The sequence below is a fragment of the Neurospora crassa genome, linkage group I (genome assembly GCF_000182925.2).
Source record: "Neurospora crassa OR74A linkage group I, whole genome shotgun sequence".
Taxonomy (NCBI): domain Eukaryota; kingdom Fungi; phylum Ascomycota; class Sordariomycetes; order Sordariales; family Sordariaceae; genus Neurospora; species Neurospora crassa.
Genome location: NC_026501.1, coordinates 3,980,833 through 4,001,421, shown reverse-complemented (window position 1 = coordinate 4,001,421; position 20,589 = coordinate 3,980,833). Strand labels below are relative to the sequence as shown.

At 47.4% G+C, this 20,589-nt stretch overlaps 5 protein-coding genes across 5 annotated transcripts; 1 reads left to right on the top strand and 4 right to left on the bottom strand.

Moving 5' to 3' along the window:
• Nucleotides 1-103: 103 nt before the first annotated feature.
• Nucleotides 104-4,939, bottom strand: NCU09898 (hypothetical protein). The gene is made up of 2 exons (XM_953530.3): nt 3,975-4,939; nt 104-3,892 (listed from the first exon to the last, which is right to left on the bottom strand). Exons 1-2 carry the CDS (start codon nt 3,988-3,990, stop codon nt 570-572), a joined length of 3,339 nt encoding a protein of 1,112 aa, XP_958623.3. The 5' UTR covers nt 3,991-4,939; the 3' UTR covers nt 104-569.
• Nucleotides 4,940-5,244: 305 nt separating this feature from the next.
• vma-5 (vacuolar membrane ATPase-5) lies at nt 5,245-7,455 on the top strand. The gene is made up of 4 exons (XM_953529.3): nt 5,245-6,152; nt 6,219-6,405; nt 6,467-6,959; nt 7,014-7,455. The coding sequence occupies exons 1-4, from the start codon at nt 5,864-5,866 to the stop codon at nt 7,218-7,220; spliced, it is 1,176 nt and encodes a 391-aa protein (XP_958622.2). The 5' UTR covers nt 5,245-5,863; the 3' UTR covers nt 7,221-7,455.
• Nucleotides 7,184-8,524, bottom strand: NCU09896 (adenylyl-sulfate kinase). Its single transcript, XM_953528.3, has 3 exons — nt 8,322-8,524; nt 7,958-8,210; nt 7,184-7,870 (listed from the first exon to the last, which is right to left on the bottom strand). The coding sequence occupies exons 1-3, from the start codon at nt 8,327-8,329 to the stop codon at nt 7,496-7,498; spliced, it is 636 nt and encodes a 211-aa protein (XP_958621.1). The 5' UTR covers nt 8,330-8,524; the 3' UTR covers nt 7,184-7,495.
• A 133-nt stretch (nt 8,525-8,657) lies between these two features.
• NCU09895 (thioesterase) lies at nt 8,658-10,587 on the bottom strand. Its single transcript, XM_953527.3, has 4 exons — nt 10,291-10,587; nt 9,929-10,221; nt 9,094-9,830; nt 8,658-9,032 (listed from the first exon to the last, which is right to left on the bottom strand). The coding sequence occupies exons 2-4, from the start codon at nt 10,047-10,049 to the stop codon at nt 9,003-9,005; spliced, it is 888 nt and encodes a 295-aa protein (XP_958620.2). The 5' UTR covers nt 10,050-10,221; nt 10,291-10,587; the 3' UTR covers nt 8,658-9,002.
• Nucleotides 10,588-10,793: 206 nt separating this feature from the next.
• NCU09894 (CCAAT-box-binding transcription factor) lies at nt 10,794-14,535 on the bottom strand. Its single transcript, XM_953526.3, has 3 exons — nt 13,724-14,535; nt 11,990-13,666; nt 10,794-11,927 (listed from the first exon to the last, which is right to left on the bottom strand). Exons 1-3 carry the CDS (start codon nt 14,528-14,530, stop codon nt 11,130-11,132), a joined length of 3,282 nt encoding a protein of 1,093 aa, XP_958619.2. The 5' UTR covers nt 14,531-14,535; the 3' UTR covers nt 10,794-11,129.
• Between the last annotated feature and the right edge of the window lie 6,054 nt (nt 14,536-20,589).

The window sequence follows — 20,589 nt, the reverse complement described above, 5'->3', positions numbered from 1 at the left end:
CTTCACGAACGCAACGCATACATACCTCTAATGAGCTGCACAATTATCAGCATCGGATAGCGCGAGAGTTCGTTTTGCGCAAAACAGCATCTCAAGATGGTCTGAAAGTACAGCAATTCAAGGTGGCGCGATCCCGTCAGAAACAAGTTTCACTGATAGTGTATTTGGATATACAGGAGATCAGTTGAATGCTCTGGAATCTCTCACACATCTATCCTACGCTCACGAAACTGGGCGCTCTGTAGCTGGTCAATGACACGATTGATAACGCGCGAGGAGAAGAGATAAAAAATACATAACAAGCCTCCGCAGTATTTATGTAGAACTCGCATTTCCCGGAAACCCTTTTGCTCGCTCGTTCGGGCGTGATCGGGCCAAGATGAACCATCAAATTACTTCACTGCTGAGCGCTAATATCGGCATCGTAGTGGTACATTCATAGGGACAAAACACTACGTTGTACTGCATTCACTCGGATTCGTTGTCCTCCAAGTCCAAGCCAATTTCTCTTCGAGCATGGGTGAGCCGACCAACCTTCCCCTGCGTGAATGAAGAGGCAGACTTGTAGACTATCGTCGCCCAAGCTCAAAATACCTGTTGTTACCTCCTAATGATGGAAGTCCGGAAGCATCGAAATTGGCCATGGTGCTCGCAGTGAAAGGCGTTCCTGAATTTGAGGTTGACCTCACACTAGCGGTATTCATAGCGTACCCGGTGCCACCCATGGCCAGAGCCCCTTGACTTCCAGCGCTGTCGAGGGAACTTGGGTTCAAAAAGTCCCACTCAGTGTTGTTCGTCCCGGCGAAAGACTGCATGTTACTGATGGCTTGAATCCCTTGACTAGTCGGGTGGGTTGTGCTCGAGCGATGCAGTGCTGTTCCAGGGTTCGTTGTATAAGACGGTGATTGATGGACCATATTATGCGTACTACTCGTTCGGTACGTCGAAGCCGCAGATGGCGCCGACGACTGACCCTGTTGTGACCCGTAGGTCGGGTTGCTTGTACTCCCAGTAGACCCTCGGTAACCAGTGTCTGCAGAGCCAAATGCGTTTGTTGATGAAGCTGTGAACTGGGGTGATTGGTGAGTAGAGTAGGCGCTTGCGGTCGTTGTACCTGTGGCCAAGTGTTGTTGATAGCGTTGCTGTGAAGCTACTGACTGCTGAGTTCCGCTGTAGTGGCTATGGCTATTCTGGTACGGCTGTTGAATTGAACCGTAGGGCGGTAATTGATGAGTGTTTGAATACTGCTGAGCAGGGGTAGGCTGTGGTGTTGTCTGGGCTTGTTGTTGTGCAGTAAAGTTTTGAGTTTGCTGCTGAGGGGATGGATAGCTATGCTGATGCTGGCCTTGACTATATGGCGATGTTGAAGGGCGGTACTGCGTATAAGGATGGTTTGCCCTATTTTGCTGAGACATCATGGGGCTTGGGGTCTGGGATTGATGAGCTTGTAACTGTGCTTGAGTACTTGGCTGTGAAACAGAGGTTTGGTGCTGCTGCGATGGCTGCTGCGAAATCGAGTGCGGTCGTTGTGTTTGAGGTTGCTGTGCTGATGATTCAGGTCGAGGGTGGGGTTGTGATTGTGACATGGAATGTTGTGTATGCGATTGTGACGGTTGTCGTGAATGCTGTTGGGTCGGTGGCTGCCTTTGCTGCGACTGTTGCTGTTGATGATTTTTTGTTACTATAGGTCTTGGAATAAGGCTGTGATGCTGTGACTCAATGTTGCTCTTCAGCTCCAGTTGCGCCTGTAGCTGAGCTTCATAATTCTCCAACGTCGGAGACTGAACGTCGAAGTGACCTTGAGGCGAATGAGCTAACGGCATAACTTGTTCAAGAGACACTGACGACGACACAGGGGTCACTTCTGACCCTATTTCAGGGGCCGTATGAAATGTAGCGGGGGCGGTCGTAGTCGCTTGATTTGGACGGGGAACTGGTGCGGGAGTGGCAGCCTTTATCTGGGAGGAGACGGCTGGCTCGATGGAGCCTGGAACTGTCATATCATTCGACTTCTTCCCTTTAAGTCTAGACTCTCTGCTTCTTCGTTGCCGTTTCGCAGCGGGAATTCCCACTCCCGTCGTGATTGCAGGGATGTATTGAGAACCCTGCTGAGTGGATGGTGTCGGCAGAGCAACTGCGCTTGAGGACGGAGTTGTCGAACCGATCCCGTTGATGTTGTCAACGACACCAACATCTTTTGCAGTCTTCCGTTTTCGCTTCTGGCCCGCATGGCCAGGCACCTGAGCAGAGTCTATAGTAGTCGGAGCTGGGACCGTACTAATTGATGGAATCTGTAATCCTTGATCAGAGTGGACGCTTTGCTGAACGTGCTTTTGGGTTGGGTTGCCATTCAGTCCCACTGTCTGTTGCTGTTTAGCAGCAGATGGTACAGTGATCTGCAGTTCGTTTGGTCCTGAAATGTCCGTTTCTGTGGGAGCGTCCACCTGCGTTCTGGGAGCGGAACCCTTTGGCCGCGATCCCTTTTTCTTGGCCGACTTAACAGAAGCGACGGAGTTCACAGCAGTAAATGAAGCATTGGCCGGTTGATACTGCGTACCTTCCAATGTCTGTGATAACTGAGCAGAAGTGTAGGAATCATCCGCTGGCTGGACTGACTGTCTTGGAAGAACGGCTGCATCGGACACTTTTGGCCGATTTCTTGACCCCTTGGGCCGGCCTCTCTTCTTCATGTTCCCCGGGGTCTCAGTGACAAGACTGTCGTTGCCGGGTTCATGATGCTGTATGGTACGCGCTGGAATAGTCGCTGCTACGTGGCTGGTAACCGTATCCGGCCGCGTCATTCCTGGAGCTTCAACATGAGCTGGTTCACGGTGAGGGCTTGCGGCTTGGGCAAGCAGCATAACATTAGCATCCACCATGTCAGGAGCGCTTGTATCGCCGCACTCAGCGTCGACCCAGTTCCTATCAGTACCAGCCCCTCTGTGTGTCCGGTCTGTATCGGGGATGTCCTTGCTAGAGCCCTTCTTCAAGCCTTTGTCCTTACGCACCTTGGTGGCCTTGCTCCCTTTTGGCCTTCCCCGTTTTCGCCGAACTGGTTCAGGTCCATCCATTTGACGAATAGGGGCCAAATTTTGCTGCCCATTGTTACCTCCAAGTTTTGGAAAGATTTCGGCTATCCAGCCAACAAACAAGCTTCCCGAACCATTCGCCTCGGCGCTTTGGGGAAACTCACCGTTCGCAGGCGGCGGAGCACCAGGTATGCCTCCGAAAAAAGCGAGGGCCTTGCAAATCTGATCGACGACAAGAAGCGGCTGCAGGCTTCGGAGGAGCGTCAAAAGACGTGCTTGTTCTGATTTGGTTTCGTCGGCATTCAAGGGAGTTTGGCGGCCTGACATATAGGGTGCCTGAGCGGATGTGGTGGCGGGAACGAAAGGCTTCGCCGTCTCATCCGGTAACTGAATAAATTTGCTTCTCCTATGCGAAACATAGCCATTCTCGAAAGCTCGTTTAGCGGCCAGCTCCGTGCTCTCGCTCGTACGTTTGGCTTGAGCATCTCGTTCTGTTGCCTCGGCCCTCCCGGCCACCCCCATATGCATAACGCTGAAGTTCCCCTTGGATTCATCGGTTTTTCCTTTGAGCTTACTTGGAACGGGGTTCCGAATCCGGCCGTCCCGGTGAGGGCCGTTCGCAGCGTCCTGGAGGTTTGACTCGGCCGGGGTAAGAAGGCCAAACCCGCCTTGAACGGCGGACGCAGTTGCCGAATCAATGGCGATATTGGAAACTCTCCCGACAGCTACAGCCTGATTCGCAGACGGGGGAAGAGACGGTACGGATCCCGGCTTTGGCACCGGGACCGGAGTCACTTTCTGAGCGGGAGTATGCCGGCCTGGCGCGGAAATAGTGGCATCGGCCGGCCTAGCAGCCTTTGGGCCTATGAGAGCAACATGACAGCCAGTCAGCAAGATGCACCACGTATATGAAGGCGGAATGCGCTAAGGGTTACTCTGGCCTACCTGAAGCTGTAGCCATGGAATCTCTACCCGCGGAACAAGCTCGAGTGGCACCCGGGCAGTAAATGTTGCTAGTGGGGCAACGGGCAAAATCTGGATTGGAGAGCCAGAAGGGGGCAGGGCGAATGGAATCCTGCTGTTGCCGCAGAGATTGAGGTCAGAAGTGCACAGCTAGAGCTCCTGCTGTTCACATATTACTAGGCGACGGTTTCTTAACCCTGGATGAGTGCCTAATTGTCTGTTACCGGGCGCAAGATTAGGGGCGGATGATTTGATGGCGGGAACAGGACGAAGAAGACGGGTGAGGGTAAGCGTATGGTGGACGGATTCAGATGCTGCTGAATAGGCAACTCTAGAGAGGTAACCAACGAGATCGAAGCCGCCGGCCGCGGCGATGCTGCCGGATGTTCAAAAGGGCGCAGCAAAACTTGATGTGCCGGTCGGGGAGTCGCAGCGAGCTGACCGGTCGCACCATGGACGAGTGGAAAATGATAGCAACTGAAATGGCTACTGTGATGGCAACTGTAATGGCGCGCTTATGGTCCGGTCCGTCTTCGACCACGGAACCTGTCACTATGTAAACGCCAGACGCCGCGGCTGCGTTGGAGTACGCGCCTCCACTGTTGAAATGTACGTTGTAACGCTCTGTAGCCGGCCAAACTCGGCCAAGTGCGGAGAGGGAGGGAGAGCACAATCGCGAGATGTGTGTTTTGGGGGGTCGCCAGAAAACCGAGTCGGGTTCGGATGTTGTTGTGCGGAAATGTACAGTCGGCCCTCGTGGTCGGGCTGTGCTGCTTGAGTAAAAGCGTGCGGGGATGACAGGTCGGCCTGCAGGCGCTCGAGGGCACTCTTTCCCGGTCGAAGGTAGGTAGGTAGAGGCAGCGAGGAACCTCAGACGAGATTGACACCTACAGCGAGGGCCACCGGTGCCTATGCCTGTATATCTCCAGCTCTCTATGTGCTTTTAGATGGCAAAACTGGCTCTAATTGTATCCTCCAGGTAATCACCTCATCACACGGGACTGAAGAGATTCTCCTCCAACACCTGACATTCATATGTCTCATCGTAGTGAGATTCCCGTACTGCAACGCCAGGCTGGTAGTTAGGTACAGACACAGGCAAGGTAATCAAACACAATACCTCTACCTAGCCACAATGAATGTGTACAGTCCGTGCCTCGTGCCAGGCCCGTCATGGGCGCCAGGTGCACCTGAGGCTCCAGGGAGTGACGACTTTCGCTTCCACTTCCGGGCACTTCTTCCATGTAAAGTACCGCTGGCCCGTCGGTGCCTGTCTCCAGGACTTACCTAGCCGCCTGCGTTGGTAGAGGTTATTATCCCCAGGGGCAACCCTCAAACTACCTAGAGTTCCTACCTAGCAGAAGCGCATGCGTAGTTCGTGCCTCAGTGCTGGACAATGTACCATCTAGCGGTACTTACCTACCTAGGTTCGGTGAGTTATCAGGTTATCTCTAGTTCGTGGCCTGTCTGGTGTACCAGATTTAAGGAGCTACCGCGCCTGCGGATCGGGGCTCCCGTCAACTCATCACCTCCCCTCCCCTCTTACGTAGGCCAGCTCGGCCGCTCCCCACTTTGAACCTCGCGGATAGCTCTACGTTGGATCGCCATCCATCGTTGCCAATAACAGTCCTATTCACCCTTTCTCATCGCTTGCCGCCGCCGCATTGCCCCTGGCCGAATATTCGCTTTCATCTCTTCATATACAGTCTGACGTCAAGTCCCGCCTTCTCCTCGTCGACGCAGCTCCTCTCTGATTGCTGCCGAGTTGCGCACATACAGCCCAGCTTCACTATCACGACAGCGAATTTCTCTGGGTACAGTGGTAGGGTGGGCATAAAAGCATCGCTTTCAGTTCCCGAGGACCACCGACCATGGCACCGACAACTCGCTACTCGCTCGTCTCTCTTCCTGTCCGCATCTTCGACGACGAGCCCCTCTCCGAGCTCACCTCCACCATTGGTCAGGACAATGGTGACATACTCGAGTTCTCCATACCCTCCTTCAAAATCGGTACACTTGATGCCTTGGTGCAGCATGCCGATGACCTGACAAAGCTCAACGCCATCTGTGAGGCAGTAGTGTCCAAAGTGGCCGATTCCCTGGCAGGCATTCTTGACGGGGACGAAGACAAGATATCGCAGCAAAAGATGGTGAACGATAGTAAGCATTGCTCCTCCGTAGACCTAATGGCGCCATTGCTATGTCGATGATGCTAACAATGCCCAGAGCCCACGGACAGCTATATTTGCTCCTTCCAGTGGAACAAGGTTCGCTACCGCGCTGAAAAGCCCCTGGGCGAGTTGATCGAGAATCTACAGAAAGATATCCAGAACATCGATAACGATGTTAAGGCCAAGTTCAACCAGTATAATGCCGTGAAGACGAATTTATCTGCCTTGCAAAGAAAGCAGACGTAAGTCACTCAATGTTGCACCGTCTCTCGGTTACTCCGCAAGACACTGACTGCTCTTCAGTGGTAACCTTGCAACCAAGTCCCTTACGCCCATAGTCCAGCCTGACGTCCTTATTCAAGACTCTGAATACCTGGAAACACACCTGATTGTGGTTCCTTTGAGTGCACGCAAAGACTTCCTTCGGAGCTACGAAACCATTGCCGAAATGGTTGTACCCAGGTCGGCTCTTCAGATCGCGCAAGATGACGAGTTCATCCTATTTGCCGTTACAACCTTCAAGAAAACCAGTGCCGACTTTTTGCACAAATGTCGCGAACACAAGTGGACACCCCGTCAATACAAGTACGTCGAGGGTGGAAAGGAAGAAGAGCAACGCGAGCTTGAGCGCATGGTCAGGGAAGAAAAAAAAGTCTGGGGCGAAGCTTTGCACATGGGAAGGTCAGGTTGGAGTGAGAGCGTCATGGTCTGGGCACACGTCTTGACTTTACGTGTTTTTGTCGAGACAGTGCTGCGATACGGTCTGCCTCTGGAGTTTGTGTGTGCTCTTGTCAAGGTAGGGCTTCGATGAGGGATGACGACACTGCGACTTACGCTGACACTGTGGCAGACCATCCCCAAGCAGGCCAAGAAAGTCAAAACTGCTTTGGACAAGGCATACTCGTACCTCGGTGGAAATGCCTTCGGGAGAGACAAACGAGGGCGGTTTACTAAAGATGATGCCTCTTTAGCGTCGGAAATGGCCGCGGCAGGTTATTCCGCGGGCGATGCCAACGAGTACACGGCTTATGTGTATTATGAATTTGAATTTCCTTGATGGGTAGGTTTTAGTTCAGAACCGTGCGGTGGCGGCGACAGCAACGACGGCGGCGGCGAATGGTAAAATGTGCGCACTTGGGCGTGATTCTCACGCACCATGTGTCATATACGTTGTCAACAGTAGGCATTACTAGATAGGTATTCTCCCCTTGAGAGCGCCCGACAAGGACAGCACATCCACTCGTGGTTTCGGTTAATGACTTCATTCAGCTTTCACGCACACTGAAACGGGTCCCCAGGTGTGGGGTGATTGTGTCCTCGTTCAGTTCAAGCTTATCTTGTCTCCTTAGTTCCGCTGATGAGACCAGCCTCGGCCAGGTAATCTACAATCTTCTTGACGCACTCCTCCACGCTTAGAAGGTCTGTCCTGATGGTAATTTCAGGCGACTCTGGTGCCTCGTAGGGCGCCGAAATGCCAGTGAAGTCCTTGATTTCCCCAGCGCGGGCCTTCTTGTACAGCCCCTTGGGATCTCTCTTTTCGGCCTCAGCAAGAGGAACGTCAACGAATACTTCGATGAATGGAAGCACGTCATCTCCAGCCTGTGTCGCATTTGCGTGGAGGTCACGCGCGATCTGACGGTCGGCGCGGTAAGGAGAAATAAACGAGGTCAGGGCAATTGTGGCAGAGTCGGCAAAAAGCTTGGCTACCTGAAAGGGCAAAATCCAAGGGAGTAAGCACGAGAAGCAAACAAGAGTGAAGGGGAGAAAGCTTGGGAGCTGGTGGATTGGACATACCTCTGCGATGCGCCGAATGTTCTCATTGCGGTCCTTTTCCGAGAAGCCAAGATCCTTATTCAGCCCGAAACGCACATTGTCACCATCCAGCCGGTAAGCGGCCAGGCCGATGTGCAAGAGATGCTGCTCAAGAGCGGTTGCGACCGTCGACTTTCCCGATGCGGACAAGCCTGTGAACCAGATGGTGAAACCACGCTGGCCACGCAACTGGTTGCGTTCATGTCGCGAAAGCGACGGATGCCAGGTGATGTTACTGTATAAGCCACGAGTCAATCAGACAGTCAGTCAGACTCTCTACCTGTCCTGGAAGCCACGCAATTCTAGCAATATGCGGATAAATGGGCAGGAGAGGATCTGGACTTACGTCGCCATTGTGACTGTTCGCGGCAACTGTGATCTAGAGTTGTGATGGTTGTGACTGAATTTCGGGCAGGTCCTTTGACGCGCGCAACAGGCAAAGACGGGCAATAGGAATGGAGAAACAAGGATGCGAATGACTCTTTTTGTGCTATTGTTACCACTTAGTATGTTAGGTCCGGTGTAAACGCCGATGGATGTATCGACCCGCCTCCTTGGTTTAGCTAACGTATTGCGCAATCGCTCTCAGCGGCCCTTTGTGTGACAGAAAGTGGGCCCGACAGCGCCGAGTACCGCAGTACCGAGGTACTCTCGTGCTTATCGACGAGGTTACACCCCAGTTCTTTCAACCTCCGGTCTACATCGACATCTTTTCGGCACTCCGTCTACAGATGGTAAAGGGGGCTACGATGCATACAGGTCGGGCAGTCTACGGACGCCCATTGATAAACATGCGAGTTTGTATGTGTGTTAGAGATCTAGGAGGGTCTAGTATGCCTCTTCCACCCACCTTGTCTACGAAGTAGTACCGGAACTCCAGGTGTCGGCGGCCAACAAGCCCGATTAAAGTATTCAGTCGACTGGCCACTCCTCTTCCTTTGATAATTGTACGTCCTACAGCCTGCGTGCCCGGTGCTCCTGAAGGGACTATATTACAGGCTGCAGGCATCATGTCCTCTATGAGCTTCTACTTGACAGGATACACTTTTGCCATTGTCTGATCATTCCAGAATTAGCTTGATAGACTCGAAACCTGCCCTGGAGAGGTTTCAACGTACCGCTGCTTGCTTGGGGGAGATGTAGAGAGCGCTTGCTGTCACCAATACGGTTGGCTCCTCTCCTTCCTTCGACGGGAGTGTCTCGATGTGGCCTTCCACCCAAGCCTTTCGTCCTTCCACCTTGACGGTGGTGGCCCGTAAGACAAGATACTGGTCTGCCACGGCGGGAGCTTTGTAGTTAATGTCCAGCTTGGCCGTCATGCCGACGTTGAAAGGCAACACGGGGAAGCAGCATCTGGCCAAACCTTCATCGAGCATCGTAGCCAGAAAACCGCCATGGATAACGCCCATGTGACCGCACAGATCAGTTCCAACGTGGGATATCTGCACGAAGTTCTTTCCTGTCTTCTCGGAAAAGCTGAAGGGCGGAACCACCACTTTTCCTGAACCCATGAGGACGCCACCCGTCAGATTTCGTTTTCGCCATGCCTCAGGAATCTTCATGTGTGGACGTGACTCGATGAAGTCGGGATTGGCCCTCAGGGAGAGGGTCAGGGGATGCGAGTTGATAAAGTTCTCCTTGGCCTGAGCGTCATCATCCGGGGGGGTAAATAGAGAGACGGTTTCGGCGTCGCTGGGCGGTGAAGTGATGGCAACCATGGTGTCGTAGGCAGGCGCGGCCGCGATCACAAAGCCGAGTGTTGTGAGAAACAGAGCACGGAAAGAAAAGCGGAGGGTAGACAGAATCGCCCGAAAGAAGAAAGGCCGAACCGGCGATGCGGGGGCAGTGGCCAGGTCTAAGGCGGCAACATGCCGGCCGATAAGTCAGCAAGGCCGGTAGAGCAGCAGAAGCATAACGCCCGGGCACGGTATAGAAGGGATGTGGGCGGCTCACTGAAGTGACTGGCAGACGAATACGGCCGGCAAGGTGTGGTCCGGAGTATACCAGCCGGAACCGAGCGTGAAGACTGAGCGGGACGGCGGCGTATGAGGCAAGATGCAAGCCGAGAGGACATGATGCTGCAGTTTGGGAACCTGTCTTTTTCCAGACCAGCGGCCAGTCTATAACCTAGGATACAGCAGCGTCGAGCATCCGATGATACTGGGCTGCCACAGATCTCCAATGCGTACCAATATATGGGTTTGTCAGGCCCTATGCAATCCGTAGATGTACCCAACAAAACGGCCCTGAAAAGGGTCAGGAGCTGAGTTCGCGATGCGTGCGTGTAGCGGGGCAACGGAGAAAATGGGGCCCACCTTTGCGCAGCTCCCTGCCCAGATCCAATATCTGCGGAATGGGCCAAACGGTGAAGTTATGGGATCGAAGCAGCAGCAGCGGCTATAATGCGAGAGCTCTTCACAGCTGTGCAACGGCTACTGTAGAAGTACGTGTAGTTGGGCGCGAATGGTGTAGAAGGTATCTTGACAGAAGGGTCAGGGCCAAAGCTTTCATGGGCTGGAAGATGAAGACTTGCGACACACCCCCCTTTCGGATCATCGTCATCATCGCCGACTTGGGTTGAATCGTTGAAATATCCACGCCGGGTACTGTCCGGTACACTGCCAAGAGACCCGCCACGACTAACCTCTTCACATCTTAAATCCGATGACCGCTAATGTTCTCCGCTTTCCCCACCGCATACCCCTTGTCACATGTCCCTGCGTGGTTGGCCAGCCAGCTGATGTGTAAACAATCTGAATAGGTACGTATCCATGAGGTATGTACGCTACGTAGCAGTAAATGTAGTAGCATTCTATCACGAGCAAGCATCAGAAACATCATGGCTACTCCAGTCATTGTAGCAAATACTGGAATCATTGCCTTCTTGAGCAAGGAGGCGAACAAACATCTTTGGTAGGGCATGTAGGCGAATGTCCTGCGGTTGCGAGCAAAAGTTTTACCTCCCTGTCAGGTATCTGACACCAACCACCAAAGCCAAAGCTTCGTGGGCACTGTGTGTACAACGTCAATCCACGGGTTGGACTTACCCATCTCACCATAGTCAACAGGGGAAGGATCTTTAGCCAACCAGGTTACGAGAGCTACAGGCTAACTAGCTTTTCGCCCACAAATCGAAACGCTTTGCCCAACTGCACTAATCGTCGGCCATGCCATCCTCACCAGCCAGCATCTCAGCGTAATCATCGGCCGAGGCAAATGTTGGCAGACCCCTCATCTCCTTCCTGCTAAGTCTGCCCTTCTTCTTTGCCGTCGAAGCATCCTCCTCGCCAGCGCTCTCATCCACCACCGCTTCCTCTTCCGAGTCATCCGAATCATCAAAAATGCCTTCAAAGGGCACATCACTGTCAGATCCCTCGAAGTCCTCGCGAGGGCCATCCATATCAAAGCCGACAGTGTCCATCTCCTCGTCTGAGTCGTCATATCCATCCATTCCGAGGTCGGATTCGTCTTCATCCAGCTCACCCTCAACCTCGGGTCGAGAATTGACCAATGCTTCCCAGATCTCGTCTTCGCCTTCTTCCTCTTGTTCTTCGCCGTCCAGACCACTGTTCTCCTTGGATGCTTTCTTGCTCTTTGCCATGTCTCCAGGCTTGCCGATGCGAGCAAAATACTCATGGAAGAAAACATCTTCGGCGGAAACCTGACCTGGTTTGAGATTCCAAAATGAGGCCGAGTTGACGGAAGGCTGCTTCTTGGCGCCATCTTTGCTGGACACGACAGTTTGGGAGGCGCCACCAGTAGCGAGGACCGGCTGCATGATTGAGCTTCCGCGCTTGGTCTCGGTAATCTTGGGGTTGCGGTAGACAAACTTGTCCAGGAAATGCATGAGGCTGTGGTTGGCCAAATCCGGCTTCGGCAGGCCCTTTTGACGGACGAGAAGGTTACTGGCATAAACGTGTACGGATGGATGGAAATGAGATAGAAGAGGAGCCTGGTGGTTTTGAGGTTAGTAAACTGGTTTCACATGCAATCAGAGTTCAAATAGGCACTTACCAATTCCCACAAGCAGCTTCTGTGCGCATTGCTATGCTCGGGATTTCTCTTTCGTCCATCATATCCTGTGGCACGACGGGAAGTTGGTGCGTCTTCACGCAAGAGACTGCGCTGCAGAGCCGCATCATCATTGACATCCTTGTAAGCCTCCACGCCATCATCTTCATTCTCCTCGGGAACAGTAAGCAACGAATGAAGGTCAGGAAACATGTTCTCCAGCTCGGAAATCAGATATAGCACCCCGCATGCGAAGGACGGCTGATGCAGGTTAAGCACCTGAACCAATCTCTTGACAAAAGCCTTCACTCTCCGCACGTCGGCATCATTCTTCAGGGCTCGAAAAAGTAGATTCATGTACAATGCTTGCTTCGATGACGTGATGAGTCTGGGATCCAATAATGATTCGTACAATGTCCGATAAAATCGGTCAACAGCGAGATGTTTGGTCACGGCGAGCTGTTGAATGAGCATGAGTGCTTGCACGCTGGTGTTGAAGTTCGACGAGTGCGTGATGCGAAACAAGGTATCGAGATGTTTTTCCATGGTCTCATCGTCGGCGGTAGTGAAGGGTACCGCACGATTGACACCAGTAAGCAGTGCGGATACGAGTTTTTGTGTCGTATCCTGCTCGTTGGCAGAAGCCTCGGTGTGATTTCGCTTGCCCTTCTTAGCTTTCCTGTTGCTGCCGCCAGATTTGTCCTCGGAATTTAGCGCTTCCAGGTTTCCCAATGAGCCAGTTTTGAGGAGGGAAAGGAAAGCCTCGAAGTAGATTCGGAGTAGCGTGTTGGCTATAGCGGGCTCTTTGGTGCTCAAGATGGTTTGATTCAGGGTGATGATGGCGTAGTATTTGGTGCGCAGACCTTGGCCTGGCTTGAGCAAAACCTCTTGCTCTACCGTGCTGATGACAATGCTTTTCATCGCAGGGTGAATGTTGAGCAACTGCAAGAGGAGGTATGACGCCCGAGATGCAATTTTCCGTTCGCGATCACCGAGTTTGTTAACAAGAAGTCGCAACAAATTGGCCTCTTGTTCCGGCTTGTCCCGGAGCAATGTGAAAACAAATTCCAGCGCGCGCATTCTCGAATGCTCAATCTGATCAGTCGACCAGATTTCGAGGAGCTGGACAATGCGAAAATACGCTGCTTTGAGCCAATCCTCGTATGCCCACATCATCAGGTAAGAATCAGTTAGCTTGGCTGGGAGCTTCTGGCCCTGAACCCAATGCAGCACAGCTTGATCTTGTAAAGCGGCCAGCAAGGCGGGTTGCATGTTGAACGGACGAAGCCGGCGATTACTTGGCAGAACTGTGCCATTGCCCAGCAGATCCACTAGAGCGCCCAGGGCAGCGAGTGCCTGACTACGGCTTTTCTTGCCGGCCAACCCGATCAGGGTTTCAAAGGCTTTCTGGTTGTGGAGAGGAGACTCTTGTATCGACAAGGTTAAGGCAGATACCTTGTCGGATAAGGTGCCGGAAGACATAATGGTCGACATGAACTTCTGAGTGGAGCTGGAGGCCTGGAGGGCGTTGTATCTTGCCGCGTCCTCCTTCAAGAGAGCGTCCGCGTAAGCTTTGAGGTTGGCAATCGCTGAAGAATATTGCCTAACGTCGGCAGATGGTGTGAAGGCAGGTAGGCCCTCGAGGTCGAGAGCATGCCAGTCAGGTCTGGGCTCAAAACCCTACTCAAGTTAGCATACCGCCAGGTAAGTCTGCGGCAGCGAGAGCGTCGAACTAACCAGCTTGTTCTTGCCTTTCTTCCCGCGCAGGGTGTCTTGGGCGGTCGTAGTTGTGCTCTCACTTTTTACTGTGGCAGAAATGGCTAGAGGCTGTTCCTGATCCTGGCTGTCATCCTGTTTTGTTTGTTCCGCGTCGTCGTCCTCTTCTTCGTCGTCTTCTTCGTCTTGTTCCTCGTCGACGGGGTTTTCAGACGACACGCTTTCAAGGTCATCCTCGCGGGGTATGTTCTGGAAGCCCAGGCTCAAGGCGAACTTTGTCAGTTCCTCATGAAATGACTTATCCAGGGATTTTTCGGGCGCCGACGCAGATTTCATGCCAGGTCCCTCTTCATTGTCGGAATCAACATTGGCGACAAGCTCAAGATCATCCTCGTCTCCGCCCAAGGCCAAAATTTCCTCCAGCAGAACCTCCTTTGTTGCATTGTGGGACTGGTCTTTGCTGGAACGGTCCTCTTGTCCTTCTTCAGTGCCCAGTAGAGATTTCTGGCGCCTCTTTGCATCTCGATCATCAGCTGTGGTGTTCGGTCTCTTGCGATTTGGTGACGCGTGTTGGTCAGTGCCGACGCCAGCGAGAGTTTGGTCGATCTTTTCGGTCAGTTGAGCAAGTGCTGCTGCTTCGTCGAAAGCCGGCCCCATGCCTTTCCTCTTTCTTTGCCTCGGTGACTTGGATGAGCCCATATCTCCTAAATCCGTCGTTGCCGAAATCAATGGACAGCGGGCCGGCACAATGTGTCTCGAGGTTGGCTGTTGGTGATGCAAAATAAACCATCTACGAGGAAGGGTTGGAAAAAAAAATGCTTGGATCATGCACCTAGCGGACCCTCGTGCGTCTTGCAGGAAGAGTGGAGCAAGTGGAGGTACAGATGTACACAGTACACTGACAAATCTCTATGTACTATGCAGTACTCTCCAAACCTCGGCTGGTTCATCATTGGCGCGGTACTTCGATTGACACTTTTTCTTATCAAGTTTCATTCGGTGGAGTTTGGCGATGCAAGCCTGAAATAGTGCTAAAAGTGTTAAGTCCTACGCTGGGTAATATTTGGAGAAAGTCTAATCGTACAGTTAATATTGTCTATCCGTACGGTGGTCTACTTTTGCTTTATTAAGTATAACTTAGTAAAACGGAGACTAATGAAACTGAAAGTGGCACCAAACTATTCGTTCATTTTTGAGGAATTTTTTAAGGTAGGTACCAAATCTATATCCCTAAGCATCATGGAAAAACTACCCCTTAAGCCTTTTTCATCTAAAATCTTATTAATTATTTATTTATAATAGCTATCTTCTTTGAGAGTTTCCTAGGGCTACTAGGTAGGTCTGGTCACTCCAAAAAGAGTGTTAGATAGAGTAAAAGATCAGAAAAAATATAATGCATTTTGGTAAGTTAATACTAAACTCTATTAAGTTAGAAAAAGAATATGAAAGTCTATTTTTCATTACCGTACGGATAGATAATATTGACCGTACAATTAAACTTTTTCAATATTTGATTTAGAATTGAATTGTACAATCTAACTTTAGTGTGTTTGTAGGTTTAGTACTAAAAAAAAGCCAATTTCTACTCTAGAGCCAGCTACCAAATGTCGAGGGTAGGAAAAACGTTTGAACCTCATTCAGACAGGTACTAAAAGGGGACTACTCTCTCATATCTTCCAGTCTTGGAGGTCCTAAATGAGACAAAGAGGGGTATAAGAAGGCTTCCATAGCATTTTCCACCCTGGCTATTATTATATAACGCTTCCAACAGAGGCCCTTTTCTCTCTTTAAAGGCTAATAGAAGCTTTAAACAATTTCTCCTATTCAACGTATAGCTAAAGAACCAAACTAACAAACAAACTAGTATTAACTTGTAGAAGGACCTACAACTAGGAGTTTAGTGCCCGTGGGGTATATATTGGATTTACTAATGAATCCCACTCACCGGACACTTCTATTTATAGTAATGTGCCTCGTAAATGCTAGACCTAATAAATGCAAATACTTAACAAATACTAGGAATTTCACTATATGTATTATTTTAGTATAGTATACCTACTAGCTGCTAAGTGCTAGCCGTTAGCCGGCTCGCTATATAAATTTACAATTGCCAGGGACCCCTCGAGGGAGCTAATAAGGGGTGTCAAATGTACCTAATACCCCTTATTAGAGCTGTTAGGGGTACTAGAAACCCTCCAAATAGTATAGCTAGCTGCCCAATTTCTAAAGGATTCTCCTTATTCTTTCCCCCCTTTACTCTTTTACCCTCATACTAGTACATCCCTTCATTTTACCCTTTCTATTTATAAACAACTATCAACCTTATACATTTTATTAGCAATTAAATTACTCTACGCAACAATACTGACTATAATTACCTAATATTATAATACCCTTACTTAGGAGTAGCGTTTTAAATTTTAAATAGGCAAACAACTAGCCTTACCGCTTAAGTCTTACTCAATTGACTTAATAAATTCAAAGAAAGTAAAATGTATTACTACCAAACTATATTATATTTTACTATTTTAATAAGAATAAAAACCCTACCTATCTCGTAAATATTGATTCCTCCTTATAATATTTCAAGAAAATTCACCCAAAGAATAGTAATTGGCTAGTTTTTAGAATAATATTCTTTCGTGTGCAATTAGAGCTCGAAATTCGTAGTCTAAGTACTATAGTTGAACTTTTATAAGAGAAAGCAAAGCAGATATAGCTCCAATACCCTAAAGCCTACAATAATACTCCTACTAACCCAAACGCAATACTTATCTTTGGGCTCAAATAGTACTATTTATTTAAAAAGTAATATTATAAGTAAAGCTTTTATAATGAAATTACCTCTATACTTAAGACTAATAGCGACGCTCTAATTAAAATAAACTATCTTAAGGATTTCTCTGTAAAGGATCTACGAGGTATACACGCAGGTAGGCCTTGTAAAGAGCTTGAATAATCGACAAAGAGGGAGAGGGAGGTCTGTGCTAGTAAGGTACAGAGCTTCTAGCTAAATATACGAAATGTGGAGGGTATTGAAGGTGCTAGAAATGCTAAGGCTAGAAATGTAGCCCGTGCGGCGCACCCGAGGAATGTACCTAATGATACGCAGTGTATCTGGTGTTAAGACGGCTGCCGATAGCCGACCGACTAATGCACCCAATTAGAAGGCGCGCCTGGCTTACACTTAAAGCTAGGCATTACCTCTGGGCGCCAGCCTTGTGACATTCTTAAAAGGGTTTTCTATTAATAATTATTATAAAATAAACGAACTAAGTCTCTATTGGCAGCGCGCCCCTTATTTAACACATTGTTATTCTAGAAACTGGGTATTAAGAAGAATAAAAATCGAATTTCACTAACTCTTACAACTAATAATACTAGTAATAACTTCTTTAAAATTTAAATTATTAGCTATATTAAAGTTCCTTGTATATTAAGGAGATACAATTTTGATACTACCCGTATAGTCTAGCGTAGCAATAAAAAGGTATAAATAATAGTGATAGTTATAGAAGAATAGCTCCAATTCTTTATACCTATATTACTACTAAAAAGCCTAAGTAATAAATACTCTTTATATTTAATAACTATTCTACTTATAAAGTTACTCTCTAAATAATACCCTCACTAATAAATATTACTATATTGTTTATCCCTCCCAATTATACCTCCCTTTAATAGCTAATAAATTAAAGAATTATCAATATCTTTAAAGTATATTATTGACGTTACTTTTTACAATATATAATGAATGAAATAAATAAATTTTTATCCAACCCGGTAGATTCAATAAAACTCTAGATCTACCTCCATTAAATTTTATATATTTAATATAGTAAAACAAAGACTTAAACTATTATTAATTACTAAATAAAGTCTATACTAGTAGGCTATAAACTGATATTTAAAAGCGTAATAGAGAATATCCTAACTAAGATAACTACCTTCTACAATAAGGTAATTAATTATATTGACTAGGATAACCGAATGTCTCTATTCAACTTTCTTAACCTAATTAATAAAAACAAAGTACCAAATAAGGTAATAATAGTTGAAGAAGTACTTTAGTACATAATATTAAACTAGTAAAATACTATTAAAGATTTTAGAACCCTTACAAAAAAAAAGAACAACTTTACTTTTTAAGAGCAATTACTAGCAGTTATTATTAGTAAGTAAGCAGTTATATGTTTGAAAGATCTACTAGAATAAGTAGCTAGTCATATAATCGCTAGGTTTAAGGATGTATAGGGATTATATAAAATAAAAATCAAGCTTAAGAAGCACCTTAATAATATCCTCGTTTAGAAGAATATTATAGATTTCTTTACTTAAAAGAATAGGACATCTTAATAATAGGGCAGAAAGTGTATATTAGTATAAGTAAATTAATAATTCTAACTTTTTGGTAGGCCTTATATTCCGGTACTAATAAATGCTAGGACCTAATAAATACAAGAAATTTCGCTACACGCCCCACTTGCATTTATAAGGCACATTACTATAAGTAAGCAGCTGGGGCCTATTAGTACTACCCTTACCCCTAGGGACTAGGGTATCTCCAAAGGCAGGGACCCACGATATAGTATATATACATTAGTCCTAAAAAGTTTATTAGCACTATACACGCCCTACATCTTCTTATAAGGGGGTAGTAGGGGGGTTATAAGGCGGGACTAGTCTATCTACGAGTTCTAATTGGTTTGAAAAGCTTAGTTTTAAAGTAAGAATCGGTTAATAGGAGGGATTCAACCACCTGTATACAAACCCTCGCCTCCAACTAGAACTACTAGAATTACCTAGTATATCCTCTATAATTAGTATAATTATAGGGTATTAATAGGGTACTTTTAGCGGGCTATTATATTCACCATCTCCCCTACTTAAAACCCCTATTTGTAAATACTAAGCTAACGAACTTACAAGGGCTGATGTGTACTTATTGTAGGTTATACTAGCCTACGCCTACTGAAGACGTAGAGAGATAATAGTAACTATATAGTATAGTAAATTTAAAGGTAGGTATAGTTTTAGTTTCTAAATAGACCCCCTCTGCCTCTGTACCCCCGCCCCACATAAAATATAGATCTCTTCGAACTTTGTAAGAGGAGGTTTAAATTTTGAACATTTTAGCCGTTAAGCGCAGTTGTTCTTATATAAATTCTAAATTTTCTTTTAAATATTCCTTTATAATAAAATAAAGAAAAATAATAAAGATAAAAATGGACCACTCGAAAGATAGTCTTTTTAGACTCATTCTAAATATATAGCTCTTATAAAGCTCGGACCACCTATTATAGTAATACAACTTTAAAGGTAAATTTCGTTAGCAACAGTTGCTTTTAAAGTTTTAGAGACTCCTTATTTTAAACCTTATTAGTAGTTGTATAGCTATAGAAAATATATATTGAGAAGAGCCTTAGTAAAACGGCTCTAACGGTACTATTAGTCGGACGATGCTGCCGGTGATGTTGTTTTTGAATTGGTATGGTCAGAGTCATTGGCTAAGGAAAGTCATGACAGAAGGTGTTTTAAACTCGGACCACCTGTTAAAGTAATATAACCTTAAGAAGGTAGTATTTTATTTTTACTTTCAGATTTCTTTTTCATTCTAACCTTAATATTGATGTGTTTAATAAAGTATTTAAATGGGAAGGATGTCTTTGAGAAGGCGGATCTAAGGGTACTATTTTTTCCAAGCTCGGACCACCCGTTAAAGTAATGCAGCCTTGAGGGAGTAAGAGTCTAAAAGTTCAAAGCCTTACATCTTGACGATTTATAATTGTATAAGAAAACTAAGACTACTATTAGAATTAGAATGAAACATTCTATATAAGAGTAATTTTTATTCATTTTTACTAGTTTTCCTGAATTTATAATACATAATAATATATAATTAGGTCCTACAGCAGCTAACGGCCGAAATACTCAAAATTGGCTCAGACCTGCTACCGTAGAAACGGGTGGGGTGGGGTGGTTTTGGAGGTTGTGGGTCTGACTGAGACTAGCCCAGTGTAGTTTATCTTTACAAGTGTACCTAGGTACTGTCAGTAACCGCTCTCGCCTCCGCCGAGGTTGAAGTTGTTCGTCTTCAACCACAGCTTCTACCATTGTGATCCCTAGCAGGTTTCCTTGAGCGGACTTGAGGGAGGGGGCGCGTAAGAGCACCCACTTATTCACTGCCTTTTCCATCAACCAGCCGCACGCGACGCGACGCGACAATGCTCCCCTGTGTAAATAAAAGGCGGAGCACCGAATATTCATCCGTCTCTATATACTTACAGCAGCTGGGCGGGTTAAGAATCCGGGTAGGGTGTTAGTATCTTTCGCGGGCGCTCTCCACGTAAAAGGTTCTTGCACTACCAGTCTGCTAACGTACGGACTGAAACTAGGGTTTTCGCCCGCAAAAGAATTGTTAGCACTATTTAAATTTCGCGCTTTTTCTATTAGTACATTCCCGTACACCCGTTTTTCGCGCCTTCATATACTTTTCGTATAATTAATTAACAATATTAATAGCTAAACCTCTAATATACTTCCTCGACGTTCTTATATAACTACTATAAACCTTATAAATCTTCCTTCGTATACTAGAGGGAGGCTACGAAGAGTTGTAAATAATTCCTAAACTTTATATTATACTATTTATTACGAGAATAAACCTATTTCAGCCTTCCGTTTTAGTACCCGTAGTACGCCTTATAGAACGTACATTCTATATACTAATACTATAAAGACTTTATATATATAGTAATAGACTAAGTAGCAAAAAGTTTAAGTAGAAGCGGACTGAGTAGTAACAGTGTAAGGAATACCTAATTTAATTATAATAAATATACGGGGGTTATAGTAAAGGGAACTAAATATTTGGATCCCTTTTAATA

Excerpts from the sequence above, each read along its gene's own strand:
- NCU09895 (XM_953527.3), bottom strand. The coding sequence starts at position 10,049 with ATGTCCTCTCGGCTTGCATCTTGCCTCATACGCCGCCGTCCCGCTCAG. Across the intron at positions 9,831-9,928 it reads TTCGTCTGCCAGTCACTTCA|ACCTGGCCACTGCCCCCGCA; the intron begins GTGAGCCGCCCA and ends TTGCCGCCTTAG. Across the intron at positions 9,033-9,093 it reads TCTCCCCCAAGCAAGCAGCG|ACAATGGCAAAAGTGTATCC; the intron begins GTACGTTGAAAC and ends TGGAATGATCAG.
- NCU09896 (XM_953528.3), bottom strand. Across the intron at positions 7,871-7,957 it reads ACATTCGGCGCATCGCAGAG|GTAGCCAAGCTTTTTGCCGA; the intron begins GTATGTCCAATC and ends TTGCCCTTTCAG.
- NCU09894 (XM_953526.3), bottom strand. The coding sequence starts at position 14,530 with ATGATCCAAGCATTTTTTTTTCCAACCCTTCCTCGTAGATGGTTTATT. Across the intron at positions 13,667-13,723 it reads AGAAAGGCAAGAACAAGCTG|GGTTTTGAGCCCAGACCTGA; the intron begins GTTAGTTCGACG and ends TAACTTGAGTAG. Across the intron at positions 11,928-11,989 it reads GAAGCTGCTTGTGGGAATTG|GCTCCTCTTCTATCTCATTT; the intron begins GTAAGTGCCTAT and ends CAAAACCACCAG.
- vma-5 (XM_953529.3), top strand. The coding sequence starts at position 5,864 with ATGGCACCGACAACTCGCTACTCGCTCGTCTCTCTTCCTGTCCGCATC. Across the intron at positions 6,153-6,218 it reads GCAAAAGATGGTGAACGATA|AGCCCACGGACAGCTATATT; the intron begins GTAAGCATTGCT and ends AACAATGCCCAG. Across the intron at positions 6,960-7,013 it reads TTGTGTGTGCTCTTGTCAAG|ACCATCCCCAAGCAGGCCAA; the intron begins GTAGGGCTTCGA and ends ACACTGTGGCAG.